Source organism: Syngnathus scovelli, chromosome 7, assembly GCF_024217435.2.
Source record: "Syngnathus scovelli strain Florida chromosome 7, RoL_Ssco_1.2, whole genome shotgun sequence".
Taxonomy (NCBI): domain Eukaryota; kingdom Metazoa; phylum Chordata; class Actinopteri; order Syngnathiformes; family Syngnathidae; genus Syngnathus; species Syngnathus scovelli.
The window spans coordinates 787,580-814,511 of NC_090853.1; the positions used below are offsets into that span (position 1 = coordinate 787,580).

The 26,932-nt window shown below is 48.9% G+C and overlaps 2 protein-coding genes across 2 annotated transcripts in view; one reads left to right on the forward strand and one right to left on the reverse strand.

The window, feature by feature from the left end:
- The first annotated feature begins 432 nt into the window (after window positions 1-432).
- Window positions 433-12,506, forward strand: LOC125971800 (tripartite motif-containing protein 3). The gene is made up of 13 exons (XM_049724792.2): window positions 433-749; window positions 3,904-4,069; window positions 4,273-4,516; window positions 4,596-4,747; window positions 5,175-5,355; window positions 5,502-6,231; window positions 6,324-6,427; window positions 6,509-6,676; window positions 6,753-6,921; window positions 7,133-7,192; window positions 7,301-7,371; window positions 7,442-7,582; window positions 10,819-12,506. The coding sequence occupies exons 2-13, from the start codon at window positions 3,921-3,923 to the stop codon at window positions 10,969-10,971; spliced, it is 2,322 nt and encodes a 773-aa protein (XP_049580749.1). The 5' UTR covers window positions 433-749; window positions 3,904-3,920; the 3' UTR covers window positions 10,972-12,506.
- A 2,835-nt stretch (window positions 12,507-15,341) lies between these two features.
- frem2b (FRAS1 related extracellular matrix 2b) overlaps window positions 15,342-26,932 on the reverse strand; it is a 40,233-nt gene continuing 28,642 nt past the window's right edge. Inside the window, exons 7-24 of the mRNA XM_049726661.1 lie at window positions 24,399-24,548; window positions 23,288-23,497; window positions 23,017-23,214; window positions 22,389-22,553; window positions 22,139-22,321; window positions 21,935-22,065; window positions 21,404-21,559; window positions 20,156-20,459; window positions 19,609-19,740; window positions 19,220-19,551; window positions 18,340-18,532; window positions 18,158-18,262; window positions 17,855-17,982; window positions 17,646-17,780; window positions 17,439-17,565; window positions 17,183-17,370; window positions 16,945-17,091; window positions 15,342-16,762 (exon numbers count right to left, since the gene is read on the reverse strand). Coding sequence (XP_049582618.1) covers window positions 16,310-16,762; window positions 16,945-17,091; window positions 17,183-17,370; window positions 17,439-17,565; window positions 17,646-17,780; window positions 17,855-17,982; window positions 18,158-18,262; window positions 18,340-18,532; window positions 19,220-19,551; window positions 19,609-19,740; window positions 20,156-20,459; window positions 21,404-21,559; window positions 21,935-22,065; window positions 22,139-22,321; window positions 22,389-22,553; window positions 23,017-23,214; window positions 23,288-23,497; window positions 24,399-24,548 — 3,437 coding nt within the window. The 3' untranslated portion in view covers window positions 15,342-16,309. The remainder of the gene's footprint in view (window positions 16,763-16,944; window positions 17,092-17,182; window positions 17,371-17,438; window positions 17,566-17,645; window positions 17,781-17,854; window positions 17,983-18,157; window positions 18,263-18,339; window positions 18,533-19,219; window positions 19,552-19,608; window positions 19,741-20,155; window positions 20,460-21,403; window positions 21,560-21,934; window positions 22,066-22,138; window positions 22,322-22,388; window positions 22,554-23,016; window positions 23,215-23,287; window positions 23,498-24,398; window positions 24,549-26,932) is intronic.

A 26,932-nucleotide genomic window follows, 5' to 3' on the forward strand; every position in this document is an offset into this window, starting at 1 on the left:
CGTTGCGAGATGACAGAGCGCCCGCCCCACCCCCAACAAACGACCCGCTGCTTTTATTGCGCAGCATCACACGACGTCTCATCAAAGTGCTTATTTTATTGATTTAAAAATGTATTACATAACTGAACTGACCACATTCTATTTTCAGCCTGTTTTTATCGTGGAGCTCTGTGTCACCTTGAAATGTGTTTTATTCACACGGGACCCCCCCAATGGACGTCTTTCCTGATAATCGTCGGCCTAAAATGTATTAAACGCCATCCTTTGTCCTTTTAAGGTGGACTAGCTGGGTGGAATCTTAAGCCAGCCAGCCCCCCCCCCCCTTCCTTTTTTTTTTTTGCATCACATGCACTCTCGCCGTCTGTTACTGAGATTGGACTCCCCCGCACATCCCCATGCACCTCCACACATGCCATTGGCTGACTTAGCTCCGCCCACAGGATGCCTGACCAATGCCTCCTAGTCGTCACTCCCATCACCTCTCCCTCCTTTCCTTCCTCTTCCTCGACCCCCATGTCCTTCCCTCCTCCTCCTCCTCTTCCTCCTCCCAGACAGACCCAGCCCTTTCCCTTCCTTGCCTTGCCTTTCCATTCCTTTCCTTTGCTGTCTTTAGCGCCTCTGTACGCGTTTGGGAGTCTCCGAGGGGACGGTGGAGTTGCACAATGGCCGGCTTTCTCCTAGCGAGCCTGCGATGCTGACGCCTGAGCCTCACTCGCCCGTTCCTGCTGCTCCTGCCGCTGGGATTTCATGTGAGTACTCCCCCAAACATGCACCATACCTCCTTTTGTTGTTTGCTTGCCCCCGCTCCGTCCATGCGGATGAATAATTGATGTTTTATGAAGTGTGACAGCGAGGAAGCGTGATGCTCTTCGTTTCCTACCCAAAATGCCCAAAGCGTCTGATTTTGGGATTGTCAACATGGTGACAGGCCTCTTGTCGCAGGTGTGCCCCTTTGCTGCAGTGTGTCCAGTATGTGGGCTACATGTGAGTCAGCTTGTTTGCTTATGTCACTGCCGTGTTGGTGCGATTGGTCTTGCACTGCAGCAGCGGACGGTAATGATGCCGAACCGGATGAGTTCTTATCGATCAGCGGGTCTTTGTGTAGAACAAGCCCTCTGGCGTCGTTTGCGGTCACAGCGAGGTTGCTTGTAGACCCCCGAGGGGAGAACGTCGTCATCGGCGTGATAAGCATGGGCATCAGCAAAACGCTTAGCTGTCTGACTCCATCATTGGGGGCTGGCGGAGGCCGCAGAGGCCAACGTGCGTGTGCACTCGGTCGGATGGGCTGTCAGGAGGCTTAGATGCGGCGATATGCGGCAGCCGCATCTCTATGGCTAAATAAAACAACACGTACGTCATCAGGGAGCACGGTGGTCCTTAGCGGTTTGCTCGTCTGCCCCGCAGTGCTTTGGTTCTGGGTTGGAATCTTGGCCCTATTTTGCACAGTAGGGTCAGTAAGAATCAAATCTGACCATTCGTGCGAATGTAAGCGTGACTGGTGCTCTGTAATTAGTTGGTGACCAGTCCAGGGTGTACCCCGGATCTCGTCCAAAGTCAACCCGTCACTCTCGTGGCATGGGAAACGGACGGCTAGAACTTTAGACTTGTATTGTAGCCCAAGTATTGTAGCTCTAAATCTCGTCTCGAGGACGAGCGCAATGGAAAGTGGACGGAGCGGACACCCCACAACGCACCTCGGCGTTTTCGTCCACTTCCTAATCTCTAATCTGATGTGTGAGAGAGTGAGAGGAGGTCACAGGATGATCTGCCGCTGTCTGCCGCCTCTCTTTGTTGTCTCAGCGAGGTTGGCAAAAGTGCTGACTCGTCGCGTGTTTGTCGGGTTAGTCAAATGTGAACAAAGTGAGATGAGGAGACGCTGGGGTGCTTTTGCTCAGCAACTTTGTGATGTGAGTCATGTGATGTACTCTGTCCCTTATCCAGATCGCCAAACTTTGATGAAATCAAATCGGACCTCAATGAACCAAGCCGTTGGGACTGACCAAACAATTTTGAGTGACTCAACTCATGAGATGCGATGGGTTGCTTGGCCGATATCATTAAAAAGTGTCAAACAAAACAGCAGTTTGTCAGATAGTGATCGTCAAGTACCGACGCCCACGACGTTTGGATCGGACTTGTTGCTCAAGTCTTGATCATTAAGGAAAATATTTTTACAGCCCTAATTTAAAATTTCAATCCTGGATTGAAACGCTAACCCCGGTTCATAAGAAGGGAGCGGACTCCCGTGGTCATCTGTCTCTTGTAATTGGCTGGCGGGTCGCTGGGATCTAGACGGCAGACGGTGACCTTAACGCTGGCTCCAAAGTGAAACTGGAAACCCTCCCCACTGTTTGAAACCTTACTTCAAATTAGAGCCCAGGTTTGAACCCCCAAGCCTATCGCGAGACTTTATTTTGAAATGCTTGCTCTTGTTTGAAACCCTAAGCCTTGCTTGAAACCCGATTTTGGTGGGCTTGAAATTCCAAAGTGAAATAAATCCTCAATGTCCCAACACTGACATTTAGCAGCCTAACCATGCAAATGTGTTTTTTCCCCACTAATTTGAAACCCTAACATAGGCCGTATCCCCTAATTTGCTTCCCCCAACTCAGACTTGACCCTAACCCTATGGCTTGATTAAAACCGTGCCCCACGCTGAAACGTCACATAAAACTGCTAAATGCATTAGGTTGTTCAGGGGTACCTAATGAAATGTCCAGTAGATATCCGCTGTCAAAGAATACGTGCTGAGAATGGTTGACTGCGTTCCATGTGCTATTTTTAACATTTCAACGCACATGACCTGGCTTTTTTGTTTTTGTTTCATAACGCTCGCATCACATCTCATGCAAAACAACGCCTTCAATAGTCAACGCACATGAATGACAAACTGTTGTTCGAGAAAGCTTCGCTCGAGTGGGAGGAACTGAAACGCGCCGCGCCGGCTGTTCGGATTGAGGAAGGATGGGAGGGGAGGGGGGGGCGAGCTACGTGACGTCACTTTTTAAATCAGAGTTCATGTCAAAGGACCGTAAGGGGGGGCAGCACGCACTTAAGTCTTGGCCAACAACGCAGTCTGAAAAAATGCGCAGGAGGTCCCACAATGCCACGAGTGCATTGAAAGAAGACGAAAAACAAACAAAACGAAAGCGAGGAGGCGTTGACCTAAGCTGGAATGTTGCTGCGTGCTCTCTGGGACAGCTGCTTGCTCGCTCGCTCGCTCGCTCGCTCGCCACTGCGCCGACCGACCGACAAGCAAACGCACACAGAACGTCCTGTGACAGATGGACAGCCAGGTCAGCTGGTGGCGCTGTCTTCAACTGAAGCAGCTGGGCACCAAGGGGGAGGAAGTCCCGCATTGGCTTTTTGTTTTTTTAGCATCTGGAGAGGCAGCTTTTTCTTCTTCTTCTTCTTCAAGCAGTCCCCATGCACGTCCATATTTTTTGAATAGTTTGTAGTTCATGAGTGCATGAGCTAAGTGTCACTAAGAAAACGTTTGCAACCCACCCACTCATTTTCGTTGTTGACTGCGGTTTGGGGTTCAAGTGAAGGTTAGAAGCGGAAGGATTTCAAGCCTGGCTTTGGGTTTCATGCCCGTGATGGGGTTTAGGATTTCAATTGGCAATACTGCAGCCGGCTTTCCAAATTCATCAAGCTGCCTCTAGGCTTTAATCACAAGGGTGCATGTTACGTGCAAAGCAGGGTGATTCCGTCTGTGGAAGAAATCGAAGACTCAAAACAGCCCTGGCTCGAGCCAGCTGATACTTGAGCGAGTCTCTCAGAACGCTTCCAGCTTGGTGACTCATTTCCTCCTAGGCGCGCGCCGGTCGCCGACGCCCTCTCAACACCGCCATGTTTCCTCCCGGCCGCCTAGCTGACCTTGTCGCCACGCCGTCCGCACAGGTTCCCCATTGGCCTGAATGTCTGTGTCCATGGCCAAGCGCGAGAGCGGCGGCGCCGCCAGCCCGGTGGTGAGGCAGATCGACAAGCAGTTCCTGGTGTGCAGCATCTGCCTGGACCGCTACCACAACCCCAAAGTGCTGCCCTGCCTGCACACTTTCTGTGAGAGGTACCAAACCAATTTTTTACCCCCCCCCCAAATTCTATTTGTGCTTCCTTTAACGCAGCATCCAGCTGTTTCCCCCGGTGTCGTCTCACCTGACTGAGCACGCACTGAAAATGGGTGCAGCGCCGCCATCTAGTGGTGGTTGTCAGAACGGTTGTTTTCCAGTTTGACCAATAAATGTGACTCGTTTTCGGTTTCCCCTGCAGATGCCTGCAGAACTACATCCCTCCGCAGTCCCTGACGCTGTCGTGTCCGGTGTGCCGGCAGACGTCCATCCTGCCCGAAAAGGGCGTGGCCGCTCTCCAGAACAACTTTTTCATCACCAACCTGATGGAGGTCCTGCAGCGGGACCCTGAGTGCAGCCGACCCGAGGCATGCAACGCGCTGGACTCGGCCGGCGCCGCCGCCACCACCTGCCCGCCCCTCTCCTGCCCCAACCACGAGGGCAAGGTGAGCGCATGCTCGAGCCTCGGTGGGTCGTCGCCTTACAAGGTAAAGACTTGCTCCTGCTCCACTGCGCCACCCGCAGGTGATGGAGTTCTACTGCGAGTCGTGTGAGACGGCCATGTGCCTGGAGTGCACGGAGGGCGAGCACAGGGAGCATGTGACGGTGCCTCTGAGGGACGTGCTCGAACAACACAAGTCGGCACTCAAGAACCAGCTGGACACCGTACGCAACAGGTCAGCCGTCACGTCCGCCTTCAGATGTACATTAGTTTTCATCTACATTCGATTTTTTGGGGGGGGCGAATATAGATTTGATTTTAGAGTTTTACGTCATTTTAATAGTATTTAGGGATGGGTGAGTACCGATACCAGATATTGGTTGCTTAGTTTAAGGTATCCAGTAATTGTGGAGGCTGCCGATACTAATAAATTAGTACATAACGATCAAATATTAGAAGCTATCATAACAAAACTATCAAACAAATCTGACTAATAATGTTTAGAAAAACAGAATGAAAAAAATATGAATATTATATTTAGAACTTTGATTGACTCCTTTATTTTTCAAGTGTCTTATTTGTTAAACATATCATTTATCTTTCTTCATTTGTACCTTTTTCACGTATTAATGAGGAACGTCGTGTCGGTGTTTGCACGACAGACTTCCTCAGCTGACGGTGGCCATCGAGCTAGTAAACGAGATCTCCAAGCAGCTGACGGAGCGCAAGCACGCCGCCGTGACGGAGATCAACGACACTTTCGACGAGCTGGAGAAAGCCTTGCACCAGCGCAAGAGCGCCCTTGTCGCCGAGGTGGACAACATCTGCAGCGCCAAGCAGAAGGTTGCACCTCCCAACAAAATCTCAACTTAAAATGGCTTTTAGAATATTTCACTATTTCACTCCAAAGGTTCTCAATTGGGTTGCGATCAGGGGAAGATAATAGCCGCCCCATCAATTTAAATTTGTTTTGGCGCGGGTCCTTTCAGGTGCTCCAAGCCCAGCTGACGTCGTTACTGCAGGGCAAAGAGAACATCCAGAGCAGCTGCGACTTCACCGAGCAGGCCCTGAGCCACGGCAGCGCCACCGAGGTGCTCCTGGTCCAGAAGCAGATGGGCGAGCGGGTCAGCGCCCTGGCGCGCCACACCTTCCCCGAGCACCCGCACGAAAACGGCCACCTGGAGTGCCAAGTGGAGACGGACGGCCTGCGGCGCTCCATCCAGAACCTGGGCGTCTTGATCACCACGGGGGCGGTGGGCCACACCAGCGTGGCCACTGGCGAGGGCCTGCGCCATGCGCTGGTGGGCCAGCATACCACCGTCACCGTCACCACCAAGGACAAAGACGGCGAGCTGGTCAGGACGGGCAACGCCGCCCTGCGGGCCCGTATCGTGTCGGCCGAGGGCGCGGCGGCTGAGGCCGAGGTGACGGACAACAAGAACGGCACCTACGAGGTGGGCTACACGGCCCGTGCCGAAGGCGAGTTCGCCTTCTCGCTGCTGCTCTACGAGCAGCCCGTCCGGGGGAGCCCCTTCCGCCTGCGCGCCGTCAAGCCCTCCGACGTGCTGCAGTCGCCCGATGACGTCAAGCGGCGGGTCAAGTCGCCGAGCGGCGGAGGAGGTCACGTGCGCCAGAAGGCCGTCAGAAGGCCCTCCAGTATGTACAGCACCACCAAGAAGAAGGAGAACCCCATTGAGGACGAGCTCATCTACAGAGTCGGTGAGGATGGCTCGTACAATTTTGCCGCCAAGGACGTTTGACAAATTGTCTTTGGTGAGGCTGTGGCGTTCAATTGCAACATGATTTGCCAGGAACAAGAGGACGTGACAAAGGAGAATTCACCAACCTTCAAGGCATCTCCACCTCCAGCAACGGTCGCATCGTGGTGGCCGACAGCAACAACCAATGCATACAGGTCTGGCACGTCGCGTTAAGTTGAAAACAAAACGGCAATATGTGGGCAAGCTGTGACACGGAGGCCTCTTCTCTTGTTCAGGTGTTCTCCAACGACGGGCAGTTCAAGATGCGGTTCGGGGTCAGAGGTCGCTCCCCGGGGCAGCTGCAGCGCCCGACGGGGGTGACGGTGGACATGAACGGCGACATCATCGTGGCCGACTACGACAACAGATGGATTAGCATCTTCTCCTCCGACGGAAAATTCAAAGTAATCCAACACGCAAAACGACACGAGTCATTTCATTTCATTGTGACTTGATGACTCAAACGTTGCCACTTGTCAGAACAAAATCGGTGCCGGTCGTCTGATGGGTCCCAAAGGAGTGGCCGTGGACAAGAACGGACACATCATCACTGTGGACAACAAGGCCTGCTGCGTCTTCATCTTCCAGGCCAACGGAAAGCTGGTCACCAAATTTGGAGCCAAGGGAACGTCCGACAGACACTTTGCTGGTATTTATTATTCCTACAATCACTCAGGCAAAAGAAGAAAGTTTGGAAGTGGTGTGATGTGGGAGGATTTTACAAGATGACAGCCACTTTTTTCTTTTTTAATCAAAAGTTGCCTGTTTCTCTAGCTAGCGAACTAGCTATAGATAGCTAACCGTCGTGCTAGCTAGTGAGCTAGATATAAAATTTGAAGTCATGTTTTCTTTCCTTGTAGAAAAAAGTGGAGCAAATGTGACACTCGAACAAAAGCTGAGTAAATCAGGCCCAGTCTTCAGTAAGTAAATTCACTTAGCAACCTCGTTTATTGATTTCTTTTTTATCTCTTGCTAGCGAGCCCAAGTCCAAAATTCACGCAGTATCTGTTTCCCTGTGTTTTCTGTAGGTCCTCATTTTGTGGCAGTCAATAACAAGAATGAGATTGTTGTGACGGACTTTCACAACCATTCCGTGAAGGTACACTTCTGTTGTCTTTGACTTTTTGCTCTTGGTCTTTAGTCTAGTCACACCCTTTCTTTGTCTTCAGGTCTACAATGCGGACGGCGAGTTCCTGTTCAAGTTTGGCTCGCACGGTGAAGGCAACGGCCAGTTCAACGCTCCCACGGGCGTGGCCGTCGACGCCAACGGCAACATCATCGTGGCCGACTGGGGCAACAGTCGCATCCAGGTTGGAAAAAACGGTTTTAGTGTGCTAACAGTGCAGTAGAATGTTTTGACCACTAGAGGGAGCCCCATGTACCACGAGCAGTTCTCGTGGCACACTGCTCTTGTGTCTTTTGAAATCTGACACAAGGTCTTCTCTTCTCTTCTCTTCTCTTCTCTTCTCTTCTCTTCTCTTCTCTTCTCTTCTCTTCTCTTCTCTTCTCTTCTCTTCTCTTCTCTTCTCTTGTCTTGTCTTGTCTTGTCTTGTCTTGTCTTGTCTTGTCTTGTCTTGTCTTCTCTTGTCTTGTCTTCTCTTGTCTTGTCTTCTCTTCTCTTGTCTTGTCTTGTCTTGTCTTCTCTTCTCTTCTCTTCTCTTCTCTTGTCTTGTCTTGTCTTGTCTTGTCTTGTCTTGTCTTGTCTTGTCTTCTCTTGTCTTCTCTTGTCTTCTCTTGTCTTCTCTTCTCTTGTCTTGTCTTCTCTTCTCTTCTCTTCTCTTGTCTTGTCTTGTCTTCTCTTGTCTTGTCTTGTCTTGTCTTGTCTTGTCTTCTCTTCTCTTGTCTTCTCTTCTCTTCTCTTGTCTTCTCTTGTCTTCTCTTCTCTTCTCTTCTCTTCTCTTCTCTTCTCTTCTCTTCTCTTCTCTTCTCTTCTCTTCTCTTCTCTTCTCTTCTCTTCTCTTCTCTTCTCTTCTCTTCTCTTCTCTTCTCTTGTCTTGTCTTGTCTTCTCTTGTCTTGTCTTCTCTTGTCTTGTCTTGTCTTCTCTTGTCTTGTCTTGTCTTGTCTTGTCTTGTCTTGTCTTGTCTTGTCTTCTCTTCTCTTGTCTTGTCTTGTCTTGTCTTGTCTTCTCTTCTCGTCTCGTCTCGTCTCGTCTTGTCTTGTCTTCTCTTGTCTTCTCGTCTTGTCTTCTCTTGTCTTCTCGTCTTGTCTTGTCTTGTCTTCTCGTCTTGTCTTGTCTTCTCTTGTCTTCTCGTCTTGTCTTGTCTTCTCTTGTCTTCTCTTGTCTTCTCGTCTTCTCTTCTCTTCTCTTCTCTTCTCTTCTATTCTCTTCTCTTCTCTTCTCTTCTCTTCTCTTCTCTTCTCTTCTCTTCTCTTCTCTTGTCTTGTCTTGTCTTGTCTTCTCTTCTCTTCTCTTCTCTTCTCTTCTCTTCTCTTCTCTTCTCTTCTCTTCTCTTCTCTTGTCTTGTCTTGTCTTGTCTTGTCTTGTCTTCTCTTGTCTTGTCTTCTCTTGTCTTCTCGTCTTGTCTTGTCTTCTCTTGTCTTCTCGTCTTGTCTTGTCTTGTCTTGTCTTGTCTTCTCGTCTTGTCTTGTCTTCTCGTCTTGTCTTGTCTTCTCGTCTTGTCTTGTCTTCTCTTGTCTTCTCGTCTTCTCTTGTCTTCTCGTCTTCTCTTCTCTTCTCTTCTCTTCTCTTCTCTTCTCTTCTCTTCTCTTCTCTTCTCTTCTCTTCTCTTGTCTTGTCTTGTCTTCTCTTCTCTTCTCTTCTCTTCTCTTCTCTTCTCTTCTCTTCTCTTCTCTTCTCTTCTCTTCTCTTCTCTTCTCTTCTCTTCTCTTGTCTTGTCTTGTCTTGTCTTGTCTTGTCTTGTCTTGTCTTGTCTTGTCTTGTCTTCTCTTGTCTTCTCGTCTTGTCTTGTCTTCTCTTGTCTTCTCGTCTTGTCTTGTCTTCTCGTCTTGTCTTGTCTTCTCGTCTTGTCTTGTCTTCTCGTCTTGTCTTGTCTTCTCTTGTCTTCTCGTCTTCTCTTGTCTTCTCTTGTCTTCTCGTCTTCTCGTCTTCTCGTCTTCTCGTCTTCTCGTCTTCTCTTCTCTTCTCTTCTCTTCTCTTCTCTTCTCTTCTCTTCTCTTCTCTTCTCTTCTCTTCTCTTCTCTTCTCTTCTCTTGTCTTGTCTTGTCTTGTCTTGTCTTGTCTTGTCTTGTCTTGTCTTGTCTTGTCTTGTCTTGTCTTCTCTTCTCTTCTCTTCTCTTCTCTTCTCTTCTCTTCTCTTCTCTTCTCTTCTCTTCTCTTCTCTTCTCTTCTCTTCTCTTCTCTTCTCTTCTCTTCTCTTCTCTTCTCTTGTCTTGTCTTGTCTTGTCTTGTCTTGTCTTGTCTTGTCTTGTCTTGTCTTGTCTTGTCTTGTCTTGTCTTGTCTTGTCTTGTCTTGTCTTGTCTTGTCTTGTCTTGTCTTGTCTTGTCTTGTCTTGTCTTGTCTTGTCTTCTCTTCTCTTCTCTTCTCTTCTCTTCTCTTCTCTTCTCTTCTCTTCTCTTCTCTTCTCTTCTCTTCTCTTCTCTTCTCTTCTCTTCTCTTCTCTTGTCTTGTCTTGTCTTGTCTTGTCTTGTCTTGTCTTGTCTTGTCTTGTCTTGTCTTGTCTTGTCTTGTCTTGTCTTGTCTTGTCTTGTCTTGTCTTGTCTTCTCTTGTCTTGTCTTGTCTTCTCTTGTCTTGTCTTGTCTTGTCTTGTCTTCTCTTCTCTTCTCTTCTCTTCTCTTCTCTTCTCTTCTCTTCTCTTCTCTTCTCTTCTCTTCTCTTCTCTTCTCTTCTCTTCTCTTCTCTTCTCTTCTCTTGTCTTGTCTTGTCTTGTCTTGTCTTGTCTTGTCTTGTCTTGTCTTGTCTTGTCTTGTCTTGTCTTGTCTTGTCTTGTCTTGTCTTGTCTTGTCTTGTCTTGTCTTGTCTTCTCGTCTTGTCTTGTCTTCTCGTCTTGTCTTCTCGTCTTGTCTTCTCTTGTCTTCTTGTCTTCTCTTGTCTTCCCGTCTTGTCGTCTTGTCTTGTCTTCTCTTGTCTTGTCTTCTCGTCTTGTCTTCTCTTGTCTTGTCTTCTCGTCTTCTCTTGTCTTCTCTTGTCTTCTCGTCTTGTCTTGTCTTCTCTTCTTGTCTTGTCTTCTCTTGTCTTCTCTTCTTGTCTTGTCTTCTCTTGTCTTCTTGTCTTGTCTTCTCGTCTTGTCTTCTCGTCTTGTCTTCTCGTCTTGTCTTCTCGTCTTGTCTTCTCGTCTTGTCTTGTCTTGTCGTCTTGTCTTGTCTTGTCTTGTCTTGTCTTGTCTTGTCTTGTCTTGTCTTGTCTTGTCTTGTCTTGTCTTGTCTTGTCTTGTCTTCTCGTCTTCTCGTCTTCTCTTGTCTTGTCTTCTCGTCTTCTCTTGTCTTGTCTTCTCGTCTTCTCTTGTCTTGTCTTCTCGTCTTCTCTTGTCTTCTCGTCTTGTCTTGTCTTCTCTTGTCTTCTCGTCTTGTCTTGTCTTCTCGTCTTGTCTTGTCTTCTCGTCTTCTCTTCTCTTCTCGTCTTCTCTTCTCTTCTCTTCCCAACCAGGTTTTTGACAGCTCAGGCTCCTTCTTGTCCTACATCAACACGACGGCGGACCCCTTGTACGGCCCGCAAGGCTTGGCGCTCACCTCGGACGGCCACGTGGCGGTGGCTGACTCGGGCAACCACTGCTTCAAGGTTTACCGCTACCTGCAGTAAGACGCCACAAAGGCACAGGGTGTAATAAAACCTCTCGTCTCACGTATCGGCCATGACTCTCGCACCGTGGGCTCGGAATTTTATGATGTTTTTATTTTCCAATTTTGACGACATAGCTTCTTTTAAGGAACACGCCGAGTGTGTGTCTGTGTGTGTGTGTGTGTGTGTGTGTGTGTGTGTGTGTGTGTGTGTGTGTGTGTCTGTGTGTGTGTGCGCGTGCTACAAAGATAGCTCGATTAGATTCCAGTATTACACGAGCCTTAACTTTGTCCCAATGCATGCAATTTGATTTCATCTCCGTAATGTCATTTATATACCGACAAGTATTTGGGCCACACCACTGCAAAGAAAACAACTAGTCAATTTTTTTTTTTTTTTTTTAAAAATCAATTTCAGTCCATTTTTTTTCACTGCTTGGCGTGAAACAATAATTTGCTGTATGTACTTAGTGTATATAGCGGACTAAATGTATATTATTGTGTATAATACAACATGACGAGGACGCAGCGGCAGCGGCACCCAAGGCAGCTGTTTTCAAATATGCGCTTTTCAAAACTTGCTTGATGAACATACGTACACTAGAAGAATATTTATTGCGATTAAAGCAGCACAATATCGTTTTTTTTGTTGATGACTTTTGTTTTATATGATTTTAAGCAACAAGGAGGCGGGACGGGGGGGGGGGGGGGAGCTAATTTATTTGATTTTATACACATGCTCTGCTTTTACACTTTTATTTTTTTAAATGGATATGCGTTTGAATTGTTTTAATTTTATTTTATCTGACAACGCCATGTCACCTTTCGAAGGAGTATTGATTGAAATTTGTGAATTAATTTGTGTTCATGTGAAGATGGGCTGATCTCGTTTTCTATGTAATAAATTGATACAAAAACAAATTTATTTTGAAATTCTAGCAATTAATTAGGGTTAACCCTAACGCTAAATTACAGTAATACATTCATTCATTCAGTCAATTAACGAAAGGTCCAAACACACACAAACACAAAACTACAGGGAATATGTAAGCATAAATTACTTTTGATATATAATTTGGATCCAATGTGTAATCTTTCTGCTTGTAATTAATCCCAGGCAACCAACCAACTCTCAATCAAAAATAAAAATGTGTTTTTGAGGTGCACGTTGGGGAAAAAATACACTTCTCAGGAAACACAAACTGGCAGGTTGATTATTTTATTACATTGTAATTATAATCATCACTGTTCTAATGAAGGACCTTAAAAAAGTATGAACCAAATTTGGGTGATGACAGATTGCGTGAACTTGTACTTTCAGTCTGATGTTTGTTGTACTGTTCCGCTTTGGCTCCCCCTGCTGGCCATTGTGTGCCAACACCATTTATCCAGCTGAACAGTGACGGTTTTTAAAAATACCCATCATCTTAATACAAAACATTTCATCATTGTGGTTTATTTCTATAATTGTGTCTCGCACGCGCGCGCACACTGACAATACGTGGTCTGGTTTCTAGAAATATGCACTGGTAATAAAAGCACATGGTTACCTGAAAACACGTTTTGGTGCTCTTTTTGTCTCTTATACATGGACGTTTTTATGACAAAGATTTATTCAAAAGAATCAGATGGATCGAATCGTCCACAGAGCGGGACTCTGCCTAGTTCGAGTCTAGAATTTTAGTTACACGGAGCGGCACTCAAACCCACCTCTTCTGTACTGTAGACCAGTATTTTTCCACTCGGCCACTTTGGCACAGAAATTTCGAATTTTTTTAGGGTGCTGATTCAAAGCACCTGGAAGGTATATGACATTTCCATGCAGCTTTTCAAGCAATTGCATAAAGAAATAAACAAATGCAACAAAAGTGCTTGGTATCCCTTATCAAGTGCTCAACTGAGACCGCTCATGTCCCTCCTGGACCTTGTGACTACACTTGACTACACTTTCTTATTTATTTATTTATTTATCCTCGTTAAGCGCACCTGCGTGAAAAGTTTTAGCTTCTTTCACGTTCAAAAGGAGCTAAAACTTTTCACGCACCTGCACTTAACGAGGGAACCACACGGACACTCCATTAGGTACACCGCTATTTTCAAGTGTACCTAATAACAGGCCACTTTATTAGGGAAATAGCATGGTCAAAGGTCACAAGTGTCAAGCTCTAGTCCTCAGGGCCGCGTTCCAACATGTTTTCCAAGTGACCCTCGTTAAGCGCAGGTGCGTGAAAACTTTTAGCCACTTTCACGTTTAAAAGGAGCTAAAAGTTTTCACGCACCTGCACTTAACGAGGGAACCACACGGACACTCCATTAGGTACACCGCCATTTTCAAGTGTACCTAATAACAGGCCACTTTATTAGGGAAATATCATGGTCAAAGGTCACAAGTGTCAAGCTCTAGTCCTCAGGGCCGCGTTCCAACATGTTTTCCAAGTGACCCTCGTTAAGCGCAGGTGCGTGAAAACTTTTAGCCACTTTCACGTTCAAAAGGAGCTAAAAGTTTTCACGCACCTGCACTTAACGAGGGAACCACACGGACACTCCATTAGGTACACCGCCATTTTCAAGTGTACCTAATAACAGGCCACTTTATTAGGGAAATATCATGGTCAAGGATCACCGGTGTCAAGCTCTAGTCCTCAGGGCCGCGTTCCAACATGTTTTCCAAGTGACCCTCGTTAAGCGCAGGTGCGTGAAAACTTTTAGCCACTTTCACGTTCAAAAGGAGCTAAAAGTTTTCACGCACCTGCACTTAACGAGGGAACCACACGGACACTCCATTAGGTACACCGCCATTTTCAAGTGTACCTAATAACAGGCCACTTTATTAGGGAAATATCATGGTCAAGGATCACCGGTGTCAAGCTCTAGTCCTCAGGGCCGCGTTCCAACATGTTTTCCAAGTGACCCTCGTTAAGCGCAGGTGCGTGAAAACTTTTAGCCACTTTCACGTTCAAAAGGAGCTAAAAGTTTTCACGCACCTGCACTTAACGAGGGAACCACACGGACACTCCATTAGGTACACCGCCATTTTCAAGTGTACCTAATAACAGGCCACTTTATTAGGGAAATATCATGGTCAAGGATCACCGGTGTCAAGCTCTAGTCCTTGGGGCTGCATTCCAACATGTTTTCCAAGATAATAAAGTGGCCACTTTATTAGGGAAATATGGTCAAAGGTCACAGGTGTCAAGCTCTAGTCCTCGGGGCCGCGTTCCAACATGTTTTCCACGTGACCCTCGTTAAGTGCAGCTGCGTGAAAACTTTTAGCCACTTTCACGTTCAAAAGGAGCTAAAAGTTTTCACGCACCTGCACTTAACGAGGGTATCACACGGACACTCCATTAGGTACACCGCCATTTTCAAGTGTACCTAATAACAGGCCACTTTATTAGGGAAATATCATGGTCAAAGGTCACCGGTGTCAAGCTCTAGTCCTTGGGGCCGCATTCCAACATATTTTACAAGATAATAAAGTGGCCACTTTATTAGGGAAATATGGTCAAAGGTCACAGGTGTCAAGCTCTAGTCCTCGGGGCCGCGTTCCAACATGTTTTCCACGTGACCCTCGTTAAGCGCAGGTGCGTGAAAACTTTTAGCCACTTTCACGTTCAAAAGGAGCTAAAAGTTTTCACGCACCTGCACTTAACGAGGGTATCACACGGACACTCCATTAGGTACACCGCCATTTTCAAGTGTACCTAATAACAGGCCACTTTATTAGGGAAATATCATGGTCAAAGGTCACAGGTGGCAAGCTCTAGTCCTTGGGGCCGCATTCCAACATGTTTTCCAAGATAATAAAGTGGCCACTTTATTAGGGAAATATCATGGTCAAAGGTCACAGGTGTCAAGCTCTAGTCCTTGGGGCCGCATTCCAACATGTTTTCCAAGATAATAAATCGGCCTGTTATTAGGTACACTTGAAAATGGCGGTGTACCTAATGGAGTGTCCGTGTGATTCCCTCGTTAAGTGCAGGTGCGTGAAAACTTTTAGCTCCTTTTGAACGTGAAAGTGGCTAAAAGTTTTCACGCACCTGCGCTTAACGAGGCTCACTTGGAAAACATATTGGAACGTGGCCCCTCGAGGACTGGAGGCTGACACCCCTGGTTTAAGTGAAAAGTGCCACACCCGCCCTCACCCCCACTTTCTGATTGGCTGGTTGATGTGTGATGTCATTCAGACACTACATTAGGTACACAGCCATTTTCAGGCGTACCGAATAACAGGGCACTTCATTAGGGAATAATCATTGCCAAAGCTTAACTGAAAGTGCCACACCCACCCTCACCCCCACCTCCTTATTGGCTAAGTTATGAACTTTGCTCTTTAAATGATAGTTTCACAACAGGGTTAGTTTCTCAAATTATTCTTGACCATTCAAAAAATTCTTGAAAAATGATTTATTTGCAGACCAGCGCTGTGCTTGTGTAACAAATGCTAACAGCACAGAGTTTGCATTTTTGTCATGTTTTTTTTTTTTCCAACAACCATTCCCAAAGAACATCCAAATGGCATATTCATAAGTACTACAGCGATTTATATACATGGTGAACATACGTACGTGTGCATAAAAGCGCTCACTGCAAGCGTTAGAGGACATAAAGCACAATAGCACACGTGGGTTGAGAAGATTAACAAGCAGGTTGTACAGTGAAAAATAAAATAGAATAAAAAAAAAAAACACATCAAAATGTAAAATCACACAAATTGCATAGATGTCCTTTTCCCTCCAAATAAAAATGTCATACAATGACTAAATGTTTACTTGCACACAGCAGAATGAGGTCAAACGATAAAGAAACAGCGGCAACATTTTTGATGTCATTTATTTAAGCCATGACGGAGGAAACAAACAGCGAGGACAAGACGTGGACGAGCGCGTTGCAAGACATGGAATGCGACGTCTCCACTGGGGACACACGGTGAGCGCCTTTCAAGTAGATTTCGGAACACAAGCAAAAAATTCAACGCTCAAAATGTCTTTTTTTTTCCATCAAATGTGAGGCACTTGCAAAAATGGCGCAGGAGTACTAAAGAAACACAGACAAGAAAAAAAAAAAAAAAAGACATTTTGAAATTGAAGTCGTCTTTGTTTCCCTGCTATTGTGGGCGGCGGATGCATTTTCTACAAATGTGACAAGAAAATCAGATCAGAAAATTCCGACTTATTATTTAAAACAGTGTAAAATTTGTCTTTTGGTCATCTATTTCTGAAAGAGGATTCAAATGATCAAATGACAATTTTATTTCTTTGTCACATAGTGTGTTTTTCTCCTTTCTCAGCAAAAGTAGCCTCTTTTTTTTTTTTTTTTTCTTGTCAGTGTGAGCCAAGTACTCGGGACGGGGCGCTGGTTCAGACCTCGGAGCTGTCGCCCGGCGCTTGCCGGCCGCTTGGCGACGGGGCGGCCGCGCCCTTGGCGTCTCGCTTGAGTCGCACCAGCGCCACCAGCAGCACCAGCACCAGGACGGCCAGCAGCATCCCGACCGCCACGCCCACTATTAGCACCGGCCCATCGGTGGCGGTGCCGCCGTCCTCCGCCTCTGTGAGCCCGCGCGGAACCACCCCGTCGGGGACCGGGACGTTCCCGGCGAGATCGGCGCCCTGGCGAGCGCCGCGCTTCAGCGCGATGTGGAGGATGTTGGTGCCGCGGTTATTGTCGGCACCGATTTCCTCGACGTCGGCGGACCGCCGGTGCCGGCTCAGCGTGTGGTACTCCAGGCTGCGTTTGCCGATGCCCCGCTTGGCGTTGTCCCGGGAGCGCACCGTGTAGATGGTGTGGATGAACCACTCTCGACCGGCGGACACCTGCAGAGGATGAATTCACATTCAGACAAGCGGGAATGCCCTCGTCTAAAAGCCGTAGCCCTATTTTCTCTCATCCAAATAAAATGACAGCTGTCATTCTCCAATTTTTTTTTAGTAACATTCCAATGTCATGTCTCAAATGTTTGTTTCTGCAGAAATTCGGGTTACGTGTTTGAAGTAACCTGGAAGAGGGCGGATGAATCCAGGCTGAACCCATCTGATCCCGGCTGTCTGACCAGAGGGAGAGCGGCCGGGTCGTCGACAGCCAAGCGGGCGCTGAAGCCCACGTTTCCAAAAGTCCTGGCCTGGGTCTCTGGCTGGGCTTTGTCCTTGTGATGAGTGAGGCAAGATTAAACTGATTCTCCAAAAAACAACTGATGACAAAAATGTGCCGTGTTGTTTTGTTCTCAAGTCACTTACGATAATTTTGAATCTGTAGAGCAGCGACGGTGCGTCGGCCAGGCAGCCAAACTCAAAGCCGTCGGGGTTGTATTTGGGCACGTAGCCGTCGGCGCCAGTGCATAGGAATACTTTCTCAATGTTGCAGATGAAGGAGTCGCCCAGGTTCTGGACCGGGTCAACCATGACGCGGCCGTAGATGGTGTCGCCTGCGCAGACAAAAGTCAATGGCGAGCCCCAGCCGGAGATGCCGGCGAGCGACTCGACGGGAGGGCACCTTGCGAGAAAGCCGTGTCGCTGGTCTGGCCGAAGCCGGCGGTGCCGTCGGAGAGCCACAGGGTCTTTTTGGAGAGCAGCAGCATCTCTGTGTTCAGACTGAACTCGGCAGCCACGGGATCGCTCACCTGCCGCCGCCGCCGCCGCGCGTAAAACAAACAACAAGTAAATACTTACATGCCGCCATTCACGGAACCACAATATTTACCTGCTGAAATCGGATGTCCAGCTCAAAGCCCACGGGCTCCCTGGGGTTGCACACGGGCGGGACGGTGAACTCCAGGCCGGGCGGCGACGTGCACGGCAGCAGCTTCACCGTGTACGTGCCCGAGTAGTCGCGTACCTGAACGGTCACAACTTGAGACGGCGCCGGAAAGCACAAACAAACGCAAAGCCGCCCGGGCGGCGCTCGCTCACGGCAAAGTCCGAGATGAAGGTCCACTGCTGGATGGGTTGGTTGTAGGTGGGCTCGCTGCGCACCAGGCTGAGGTTGAACGTCAGGCCAGGGTGGTCCGCGCTTATGACTATGGAGGTCAGGCCGGAAGCTGACCACAAGGCACAATACTCATTTCTCAAGCATTTTGCACACGGTGCCAAAAACTAGCTGAATCCATTTTTTTCCAATATTACAAAAAATGACAAAAAACAAAAAGTCTATGTGTAATGATTGACTGGCCAGGAAAAAACAAATAGTGGTCTCCAGATTGTATTTGGACATACCAGGATGCCTGGCGACAAACAGGCCCCGAAAGCGAGCTTCGGTGCGGAAGTTGACCACCAGGCGTCCCAGCTCGTTAATACGCATGCTGCTCGGGTAGAGCGCGCCTGCAAAAAAAAAAAAAAAAAAAAAATCAACATTCAACATAATTAAAGCAGGGGCCGGCCAACTGGACAGCGCTTACCTTGGAGTTCGGCCTCCGGGGGGCTGCCGATGCCGTCCCTCCACAAGATGGCGGTGTCGTACACAAAAGTCAGCCTCAGCTCCGACTGCAGGTCAAAGTGCTGCCAACCGCCCGCCCCCACCGGCGAGTGGAAGACGTAGGACACGTGGAGCGGCACCCGCAGCGTCACGTAGGACTGGACCAGGTTCAGAACCTGCCAGAAATAAATAGCACACGTTTCGCACAATGCCATGGCAAATGAAATGTTACATCGCTGCCAACCTCCATTTTCCAGACTCATTCACAATCGGCAAAAATACAGAGAGATCATATGAAATTGTTTGAAAGTAAAGATTGATTACGAATGCAAATGTTGAGCTACGGTCTTAGCTTGGAAACGTGTGGAAAAGCTCAAAATTCACAAATTTGGCCCGACTTGTTCCAACACGAACCGAGGTATCTGCACCTCTCTGACCTGCCGCGCATGTGCCTGCCTGCCTGTGCCTGTGAGGCGAGCGTGCTCAGGCGAGCCTCCAGGCGCCCGTCGTGCACCGCGCATCACACGCTCATATTCATCCTGCCGACATGACCTGCCGGGCCTTAATGGATTCCTGCGGCCCCGCTGAGCGTTGACATGACACTCGGAGCGGGCCGTCCCCCCATTTAGCTCGTCCGGCCTCTCGGGGCGGCGCTTGCAAATCAAAGGAAGGCTGATTCCGCCTCGGGGTTTTGTCCGCGACGCACTCACAAAACGTGTCGGGTTCTGACAGGTGGGGGGGGGGGGGGACTCGGGTCACAAGTCAGACGAGTAGCCTAACGAGCTTTTCATGTACTATATGTTTGCAAACAACATTTTGCTTTTAGGGCCAGACTGGAAGCAAATCTCCACGGCGGCGCTTACCTGGCCATCGGTGCCGATGGTTCCGCCGCAGTCCTCGAGCAGCTCGGACATGTCGTAATAACTGACAAACTCCCACAGGCAGGCCTCCAGGTTGAGGTTGCGGTAGAAGCGCAGCGTGCCGGCGCCCCTCAGCGCGGCGCTGTACTGGTACGGCGCCGTCTCGCCCAGCACCTCCGGGTTCTTGGTGGCGTCGGTGAGGAAGCCGTGGCGCGTCTTGACTTCCGAGTAGTCCAGCAGGTTGGAGCAGCGGTGGTTGCCCACGCGGGTGCCGTCCGGGCTGAGGGTCAGCTCAAAGTTGGACAGGGCGCGGGTGGACACCACGGGCAGCATACCTGCAAAAAGGACAATTGGCTCTTCCATGATGAAGATGTGACTTTTTGCGGCCTTACCATCAATGTGAGGCATGGTGACAGTCAGTTTGATGAGATTGGGATGCTCGGAGTCCTCGGCGCCGGTGTAGCGCAGTTTGGCTGAGAAGGGCTCGGCCCCCACCGTGCCGGCCACGCGAGGCTGGCACATGCCTGCCGCCCGGCCGTAAACAAACATCAAACGTTTAGTCGGCTGGCGAGGAACAAAAAGAGAGAAAAAAAGAAAACTCCGGCGCGGAGAAATGATTTGCAGCTGCCAGAGCGGCGAGCGACAGCAGGTGCTTGTCGCGCGCTGGCATTTGCATAACAAACGAGAGCGCTCGCTGAGTTAAGTCCAAAAATAAACAGCTACGAAAAACCCACAACAAGGTAAACCAAGCCACAAATGCAAATTTTAGGATAGAAACCCTAACGCTAGTTTGAAACCCTAACTCTAGTTTAAAACCCTAGTTTAAACCCTAATTTGAACCCTAACCCTAGTTATGGCTTCAAACATAAACGTGGTATGATAACAATCTGCGTTATCAATCTGCATTGATTGAAAACAATTGATTGGCCAAAGTCTCACCCTCGTCCGTGCTGATGGTCACCACGGGGCTGCTGAGCTCCAGCCCCTCGTCGCCGTCCGAGTTGACGGCCCTGGCGGCGCACTGCACCCTGGAGCCCGCTTGGAAGTAGACCGAGTCCAGCGTGACGAGCTTGGACGAGGTGAAGAAGGTGTCAAAGTCCAGCTCGCGCATGGGGCCCGTCACGCCGTCCGGGCCCTTAGGGGCGCTGACGAGCCAGCGGTAGCGCGTCAGAGTGTTGTTGATGTTCTCGCTCACGCAGATGGAGCCCGTCTTGTCGTAGTCTGGGTATTTCACGTTGCACGCCTGTGGCGGGAGGAGAAATAAAAACGTGTGGACATGTCCTAAATGGCAGCCATGCCCATCTTCAACCCAACCAATACATTTGCATGTGCAGCTGCCTCTTCTTTGGAGTCCACCGCAGCGCCAGATTGTCAACTCATCGTCAAGTTTGGTGCAAGCAGCTACTTGAAAATTCCAGTTTGCATTCTGACTATTTGTTCTGCTGAGTCTGCATTTGTGTTGCTCGCAGCCCCCTCGCATCCATCCACCTGACCCTCCCCAACGGGCAGCGATTCGCCGCAAACTAATAAATATAATATCTGCACCATCATCTTCTCACAATGGGCCCGCTCACATTGATTCCAAATCAGATGTTCGGTAATGATCACTGAGGGTCTGGCGAATTCATTGAGTTTCTGTTGCTTGGATTAATGGCACAGACGTTCTGTTTTGATGACGAAATTGATACTGTGCTAGCCATAATGTTTGACTCAATTTTCTTTCAAAAAGCTCCAAAAATCTTTCAAAAAAAGCTGATGAGTATTAGACATATATTGAAAATAAAAAAATCTAATCAGCAAATATGCAAATGTGTTGATACCAGACTACAAGTATGCATTGACTGTAGTTGCAATAATTGTAATATCACCATTTACGGCTAGATGGCAGACATGGCTCAGTCAGCAGGCCTTTACATTTCTTGTGAATTTGGATTTGTTGATTTTTTTGGGGGGATGAGAAGTTGATTTTTGTGAGAAAAAAAAAAAATACAAAATGGCTTCTTGCACTTTATGTCGGTTTGCAGTTGAGCAGGTTTGCACCGTCCCTGGCTGGTCAATTGTATGCAAGAGAGCCCATGTTTTTTTTTTTTATTGTAACACCGCCGTCCCCCTCCGGCATCCACGTCGGCCGGCCACCATCCCTGTATAAAATGATGATGATGATGATGATGATGGGCGGAGACGTACGGTGACGCAAACGACGGGGTAGCCGGCCACGGGGAGAGAGTCGGGGCGCTCGCCGACGTGGTCGTAATGAAGCAGCGAAAGCACCCTGGGCACCGAGGGGAAGGTTACGTCTGCCATGCTGTTGCTCTCCTCGATGTAGATGATGGCTTTGGTCAGCTGGCAAAGGGGCGGAGAATACAAGGTGAATTGTACATTCCGTGGAATCTTTCTCTTCTCTTCTGCATACAAAGTGTGTCTTCATGTTGGCTTTGCCGTTGCTTCACTTGTGCACATGTATGTATTATTCATGCGCACAAACACGCCACGCCGCTCGCTGCTCTCATTCTGCTCACTCTCATTGTCTGGGAATTGGGGTTCACCCCTCGCCTTCCGCTCTTGAATAATATACTATTAGTTGAAGATTTTTTCTGATTCTTTCGCTCGAAATGTGACTTTTAATGGGATGTTTTGCAAATTGGAAGCTTCCTTGTTGGATTGCAGCTGACTGTTAACAAAAGATGCAATTATTTCTTCAAATTGCAATTTGCGTACCTGCGTCTCTGCCACCATGTTCTCATCTGGCTTGAGGTGCACGGTGAAGGCTTCCCTCATCTCTCTGACCCCGTCGTATAAAACCTCCAGCTCCACAAAGTGCGCGGCGTCACCTTCTTCGAATACGAGCTCTGCAGAGGGAAACAGCGACGTGGGTCATCCTCCCGGCCCGGCCCGGCCCGGCCCGGTCCTCCCGTCGCTCACCCTCAGAGATGGGATGGTAGTCCTCCCCCGAGGTGGCAGATCCATCTTTGGTGTGCACTCGGACGACGGACACCTTGGACGAGTCCCCCACGCGCACCACGGGGATTCTCACCACCGCCACCTGGCCTCGTTCTTTGGGTTCGTTCACGCTGAATTTGGTCTCGGCAAATTTGATGACCGACTCTGAGGACGGAAAAGGCCGCGTAGCACCACGACTCCACAACCAGATGACGAACGCGATGGAACGTACTGTCGGCGTCATCTTTTATCCTGATGAGCGTTTCGTTCTGCCGTCCGACGGACGCCCCGAAGGGAGAATCGCTTTTTGGACTTCCGAGCACCAGACGCAGCTCCTCGTCTTCCTCGTGCTCCGTGTCATCCACCAAGTCCAGGACGCAAGGCTTCTCCACCTCCCCTGAGCAAACACACGGCCAGCCACTTGAGCATGACGCTTTGGAAAACCGTTTTTTAAAAAAACCTGCACAAATCGATGAGATCTGTAGAGATTTCACGTGTAGCCGTTTGCAGTAGGTGACAGTGAACCAAATTGCCAAGTTGACCTTCTCAACTTCATTTTCTCTTTTTCAAATGAACCGAGGCTGAAACAAAGCACCGCGCATGAATAAAAAGCAAACATATGCTTACCGATTCAAGGTCATTTTAAAACAAAACACAAAGACACAAAAACATGGGAAAAGTTGAAAGCGGGAATGAAAACAAAGGAAAAGTTTCAACTAGAATTAAAATGCAGTCAAGAGTCACAATCTCATGAACTCATTCACCGCCAGCTCAGTACAAAGTGATGTTTGACGTCAATTCTCGTCAATGGTGGAGTTCATGTAGTCATTAGAAACACAAGATTGTAATATATACTACACCTGGTAGGAAGGTGATGATGGAGGCGTCCGTGTTGGGCCTCTCGTGGAAGTCCATCATGACCTGCGCCGTTCCTTGCCTGCTGTAGCATCGCACGGTGGACTTGTGGCCGATGTCGCCGCTACGGTACACGCTGGCCACGATCCGCCCGGACTTCTCCTCGCCCACGTAGACGCTGTCGCGGAACTGCACTTTGGGCACTGGACCAGGAGCAAAAATTCAATAATGAAATGATGGCCGAGGTGCCATCCAAATGTAAAGATCCTGTCTCACGGTCTGACACGGAGTCGTTGATGAGGACCACGGCCTTGGCGGGTGCCCCGAGGAGGCCGTTCACGGGCATCTGCAGCAGAAGCTCAAACCTCTCGGGGCCCTCCAGCACCGGCTGGCCCAGGTCGTCCAGGATGGTCACGCGGAACGTCTGCGTGCTGACGCCCGGCGCAAAGTCCAGATTCCGGCTGATCCCCACGTAATCCGCTCCGGCTGTCGGCCGCCGTCAAAAAGGACAGATGGACAGTAGAAGACAATGAGAACATTTTTTTTTTGTTGCTTTTTTATCCTGCAGGGATCTCCCAACTTATTTTTAAACCAGCTGAAAAACTCACCTATTTGCTGGACGAGCGACGCAATAAGAGCATTTCTGCAGCACTATCTACTTTGCTGCCACAGCAACAATTTGTAGGAAGTTGCAAACGATGCCGTCGGAAAAGTGCATTGATGTCTCACAGTTATAATTCATTCATGAATGTCAAACGGAGGGCAAGATGAAAGGATGGAGAGCACATCATTATTTGTCATCTAACTTCAAAGTCAAAGCAGCGTTGCCGGTCAAGCGGCGTGCACGCTTTGAACAGCCCCTCCCCTCTCTTCAAATCAAGCCCCACCCACAAAAACAAGGTCATTGGTTTAGTTAGGATAATTTCGCACCCCAAAAGAAACGATTTAAGTGGTTCTAGAATATTATTGTCTGTTATGCAACTACTAAGAATGAGAGCGCCACCTCCTGCTGTGGCAGACAGCCTGCAAACACGCCCGCCCGCCCGCTCGCTCGCTCGGTTCAGATGAGGCCGGCGTCCGCCCACGGGCTTTCCTCACGTCCAAGTGAGCGTTTGCATACGATGAGACGCTTAGTTACTCGTGAGCTTAAGATGCAGTCGAGGGAGTCTGAGCGAGAGAAGGCGGCGGCGGCGGCGACGGGGGACGAACGAGAGCCTGACAGATGAGATAATGGAGGCTGAAAGAAAAGCTTGAGGAGAAAAAGTAGAAAGCAACAATTCTAAAAACGTCGTCTTCAATCAAACCGCCGTTATATACGCAGCGCGCTTAGCTTTGTTGACATTGCGCAGGTCGGCTGAAGGGGGGCGGGCGACCGGAGGACACGTACCTTCGGCCGAGACGGGCTCCGTCTTTCGGGAGCGCACGGTGACGCTGGCGGCTTTGGATAGGTCGCTGCCCGTCCTCCACACCTGCACCTCCACCGAGCCGTCGCTCTCGTCCACGTGGTAGTCGGTGTGGCCGAAGTAGAAGACGGGGGCTGCAAAAAAAAAAAAAAAAAAAGCACATCTCAAGACACGCTGCAATCTTCTCTCGCTAGCGTCTGGAACCAGCAGCACGCCACTTATTACAGGGGAAATGGAGGAAATGTTTCTACTGAGCGCACACTGTAATTGGAGCACTTTAAACATGACTTGCTGCTCTGCTTTTCAAGGCATCCAAAAGCCCCTGACATTAGGGGGATGAACAATTTCTCCTCTTGGGATCCAAACCATCATATCAAAGGACATGATTCCGAGTTCATCAAAGTTCTGATTTACTTTCAAGGTCACCAATCAGAAGTGGCTCGCTACGAGCTCCCGGCGTGGTTTGGGCATTTTCTCCCCGAGATTGATTGGTGGTCAGACTGGTGGCCAAAGCCAGCTGGGATACACTTGAGTATTGTGACGCAATTTACTTTGCAAACAAATATGTAAAGCGATTGCCACTGCTAGCAAAAATCTGTACTGCGCCATTTTTCGGCACCCTACTGTTGCCGTAGCAACCTGATGATTAATGAATGGGGAATGGTTACTTTTGGAGACGCAAAAGGCAAAAAAAATAAAATAAAAAAAGATCATGGAAGACGCTGAACGTCAAACAAGCAAGCCAAATGACGTGCTGAACCGGCTCGGTTGCTAAGTTCCATCTGAACGTGTCGTATGGGGCCGAACTGCTGGGCGTCGTCTGCTCTCCGCCACGCCGCCGCAAAGCTCGTGTGTTCCATTCTGGTTACCAAATGCATCACGGTGATGACAAATTGCTCGGCAATAAAGCCCATGAAATGAATGGCCACGGCCATGGGCGCACTTGTTGTTTCCATGACAATGGCACTGAGCACCTTGGAGAGGCTACTTCACCGGTGGCGACGTGTGTGCGGCGGGCGGGCGGGCGAGCGAGCGAGCGAGCGAGTGGGCTCGAGTGAAGAGGCGGGGGAGGGGAGGGGAGGGCATAGGGCTGTGCTGCGCTGCGCTGCGCTGCGCTGCGGGAGGAGAGCCTTGAATGAAATATGACAGCGGCGCTGCGAAGATTAGGTTATCTGAGGGAAGCGATGCACGAGAGGAAATAAAGAGATAATAATTTTAGCAAACATGGGCCGTAACTGTCAGCGGGAAGCGCTCACAGATAGGATTGGGTGCTTTTCTTCAGCCTTCGGAAATGAAAGGCTTTGCACAGGGGTGGAAGAAAATCTTATGTCATACTTACTCTTTCTCATATTTACGGCCTGCGAGGGATTTTCAAACAAATGCCACCTCGTAGGTGGGCGGGGTTGCAAAACTGGCCACCCCCCCCATGAAAAGTCAACTTCACGTCTGTTTTCTAAAACTCCCGAGAAGTAACGGTGACATTTAAGGTAAATCCTTGGCATTTCCACTTGCAAGTCGGACCATCTGGCCGGCTGACGTGATCCCGAAAGTGGACCAAAAAAAAAGTTGCACTAGCGTCTGTCCCTGCTAGCTTGGCAGGACAATGAGCAAAAGTTGTGACAGGTGCCAGATTGCAGAGAAAGCAAACAAAGATGGTTTAGGCTGCCTGCATGCACTCGCCAACACCGTCCGGGAGTAATCAGATCATGCAGCACACCGAGGATGGCTGGCTGGCGGCCGCAGGGAGATACACACACACACACACGCACACGTACGCACACACACGGCGCTTATCGGCGGCGAGCAGCTTCAAAGAGCCGCCACTCATTAAGTGAAAGGTAAACCTGCAAAGCATCTCCAGTTACCTCAACGTGAGCGCGGATTATCCGTATTTAGACTCGAGCAATTATACGCAAAAAGTCTTCATTAGTTCCGAAAACAACTTGATGAAAGCTTGTTGTTCTTATTCTTATTGCTGCTCCGGTGCTTGCGGATGAGCCAGCAGCCTCGGATCACAAACAGAACATTGCTTACTTGCGAGAAAGCCCGCTGGAGTCATCTCGGGCAGTCAACCACATGCTGCTTCTCCAAATCGAAAGACGAACCACCGCTCTCGTCAATAGATTTTCTGCTTGTTTACTTTCACGACGGTGCCTTTTGACTCGACTGTCAATACGTCAAGAGCAATGAGTTTTTGCTTGTGCCTCTCTTAAAAACTAACTAAATAAATAAATAAACCTAAGTATGATTGTTTTTTTTTTTTGTCGAAAATGGGTCAGTACCTTTAAGTGCTTTGGACATCTGTTTACAAAATGAAGGGAGAGAATAATAACAGTGTGCATAGCCAGAACACACACACACACACACAAGTCATAATCATACCTTGGGAAACGGGAGCTGACTTTACTGGCGAGCGGACGATAAACTCGGCAAGCAGCGTCTTGTTCTACGAGCAGCCGAACAGACATCCGGATGTAGAGGCCGTATCAAACGGCAATTAGCTGAGCAAGAAAGGGCA

Coding starts and splice junctions, on each gene's coding strand:
- LOC125971800 (XM_049724792.2), top strand. CDS start 3,921: ATGTCTGTGTCCATGGCCAAGCGCGAGAGCGGCGGCGCCGCCAGCCCG. Junction 4,748..5,174: donor CTGGACACCGTACGCAACAG/GTCAGCCGTCAC, acceptor TTTGCACGACAG/ACTTCCTCAGCTGACGGTGG. Junction 6,922..7,132: donor GTCCGACAGACACTTTGCTG/GTATTTATTATT, acceptor CTTTCCTTGTAG/AAAAAAGTGGAGCAAATGTG.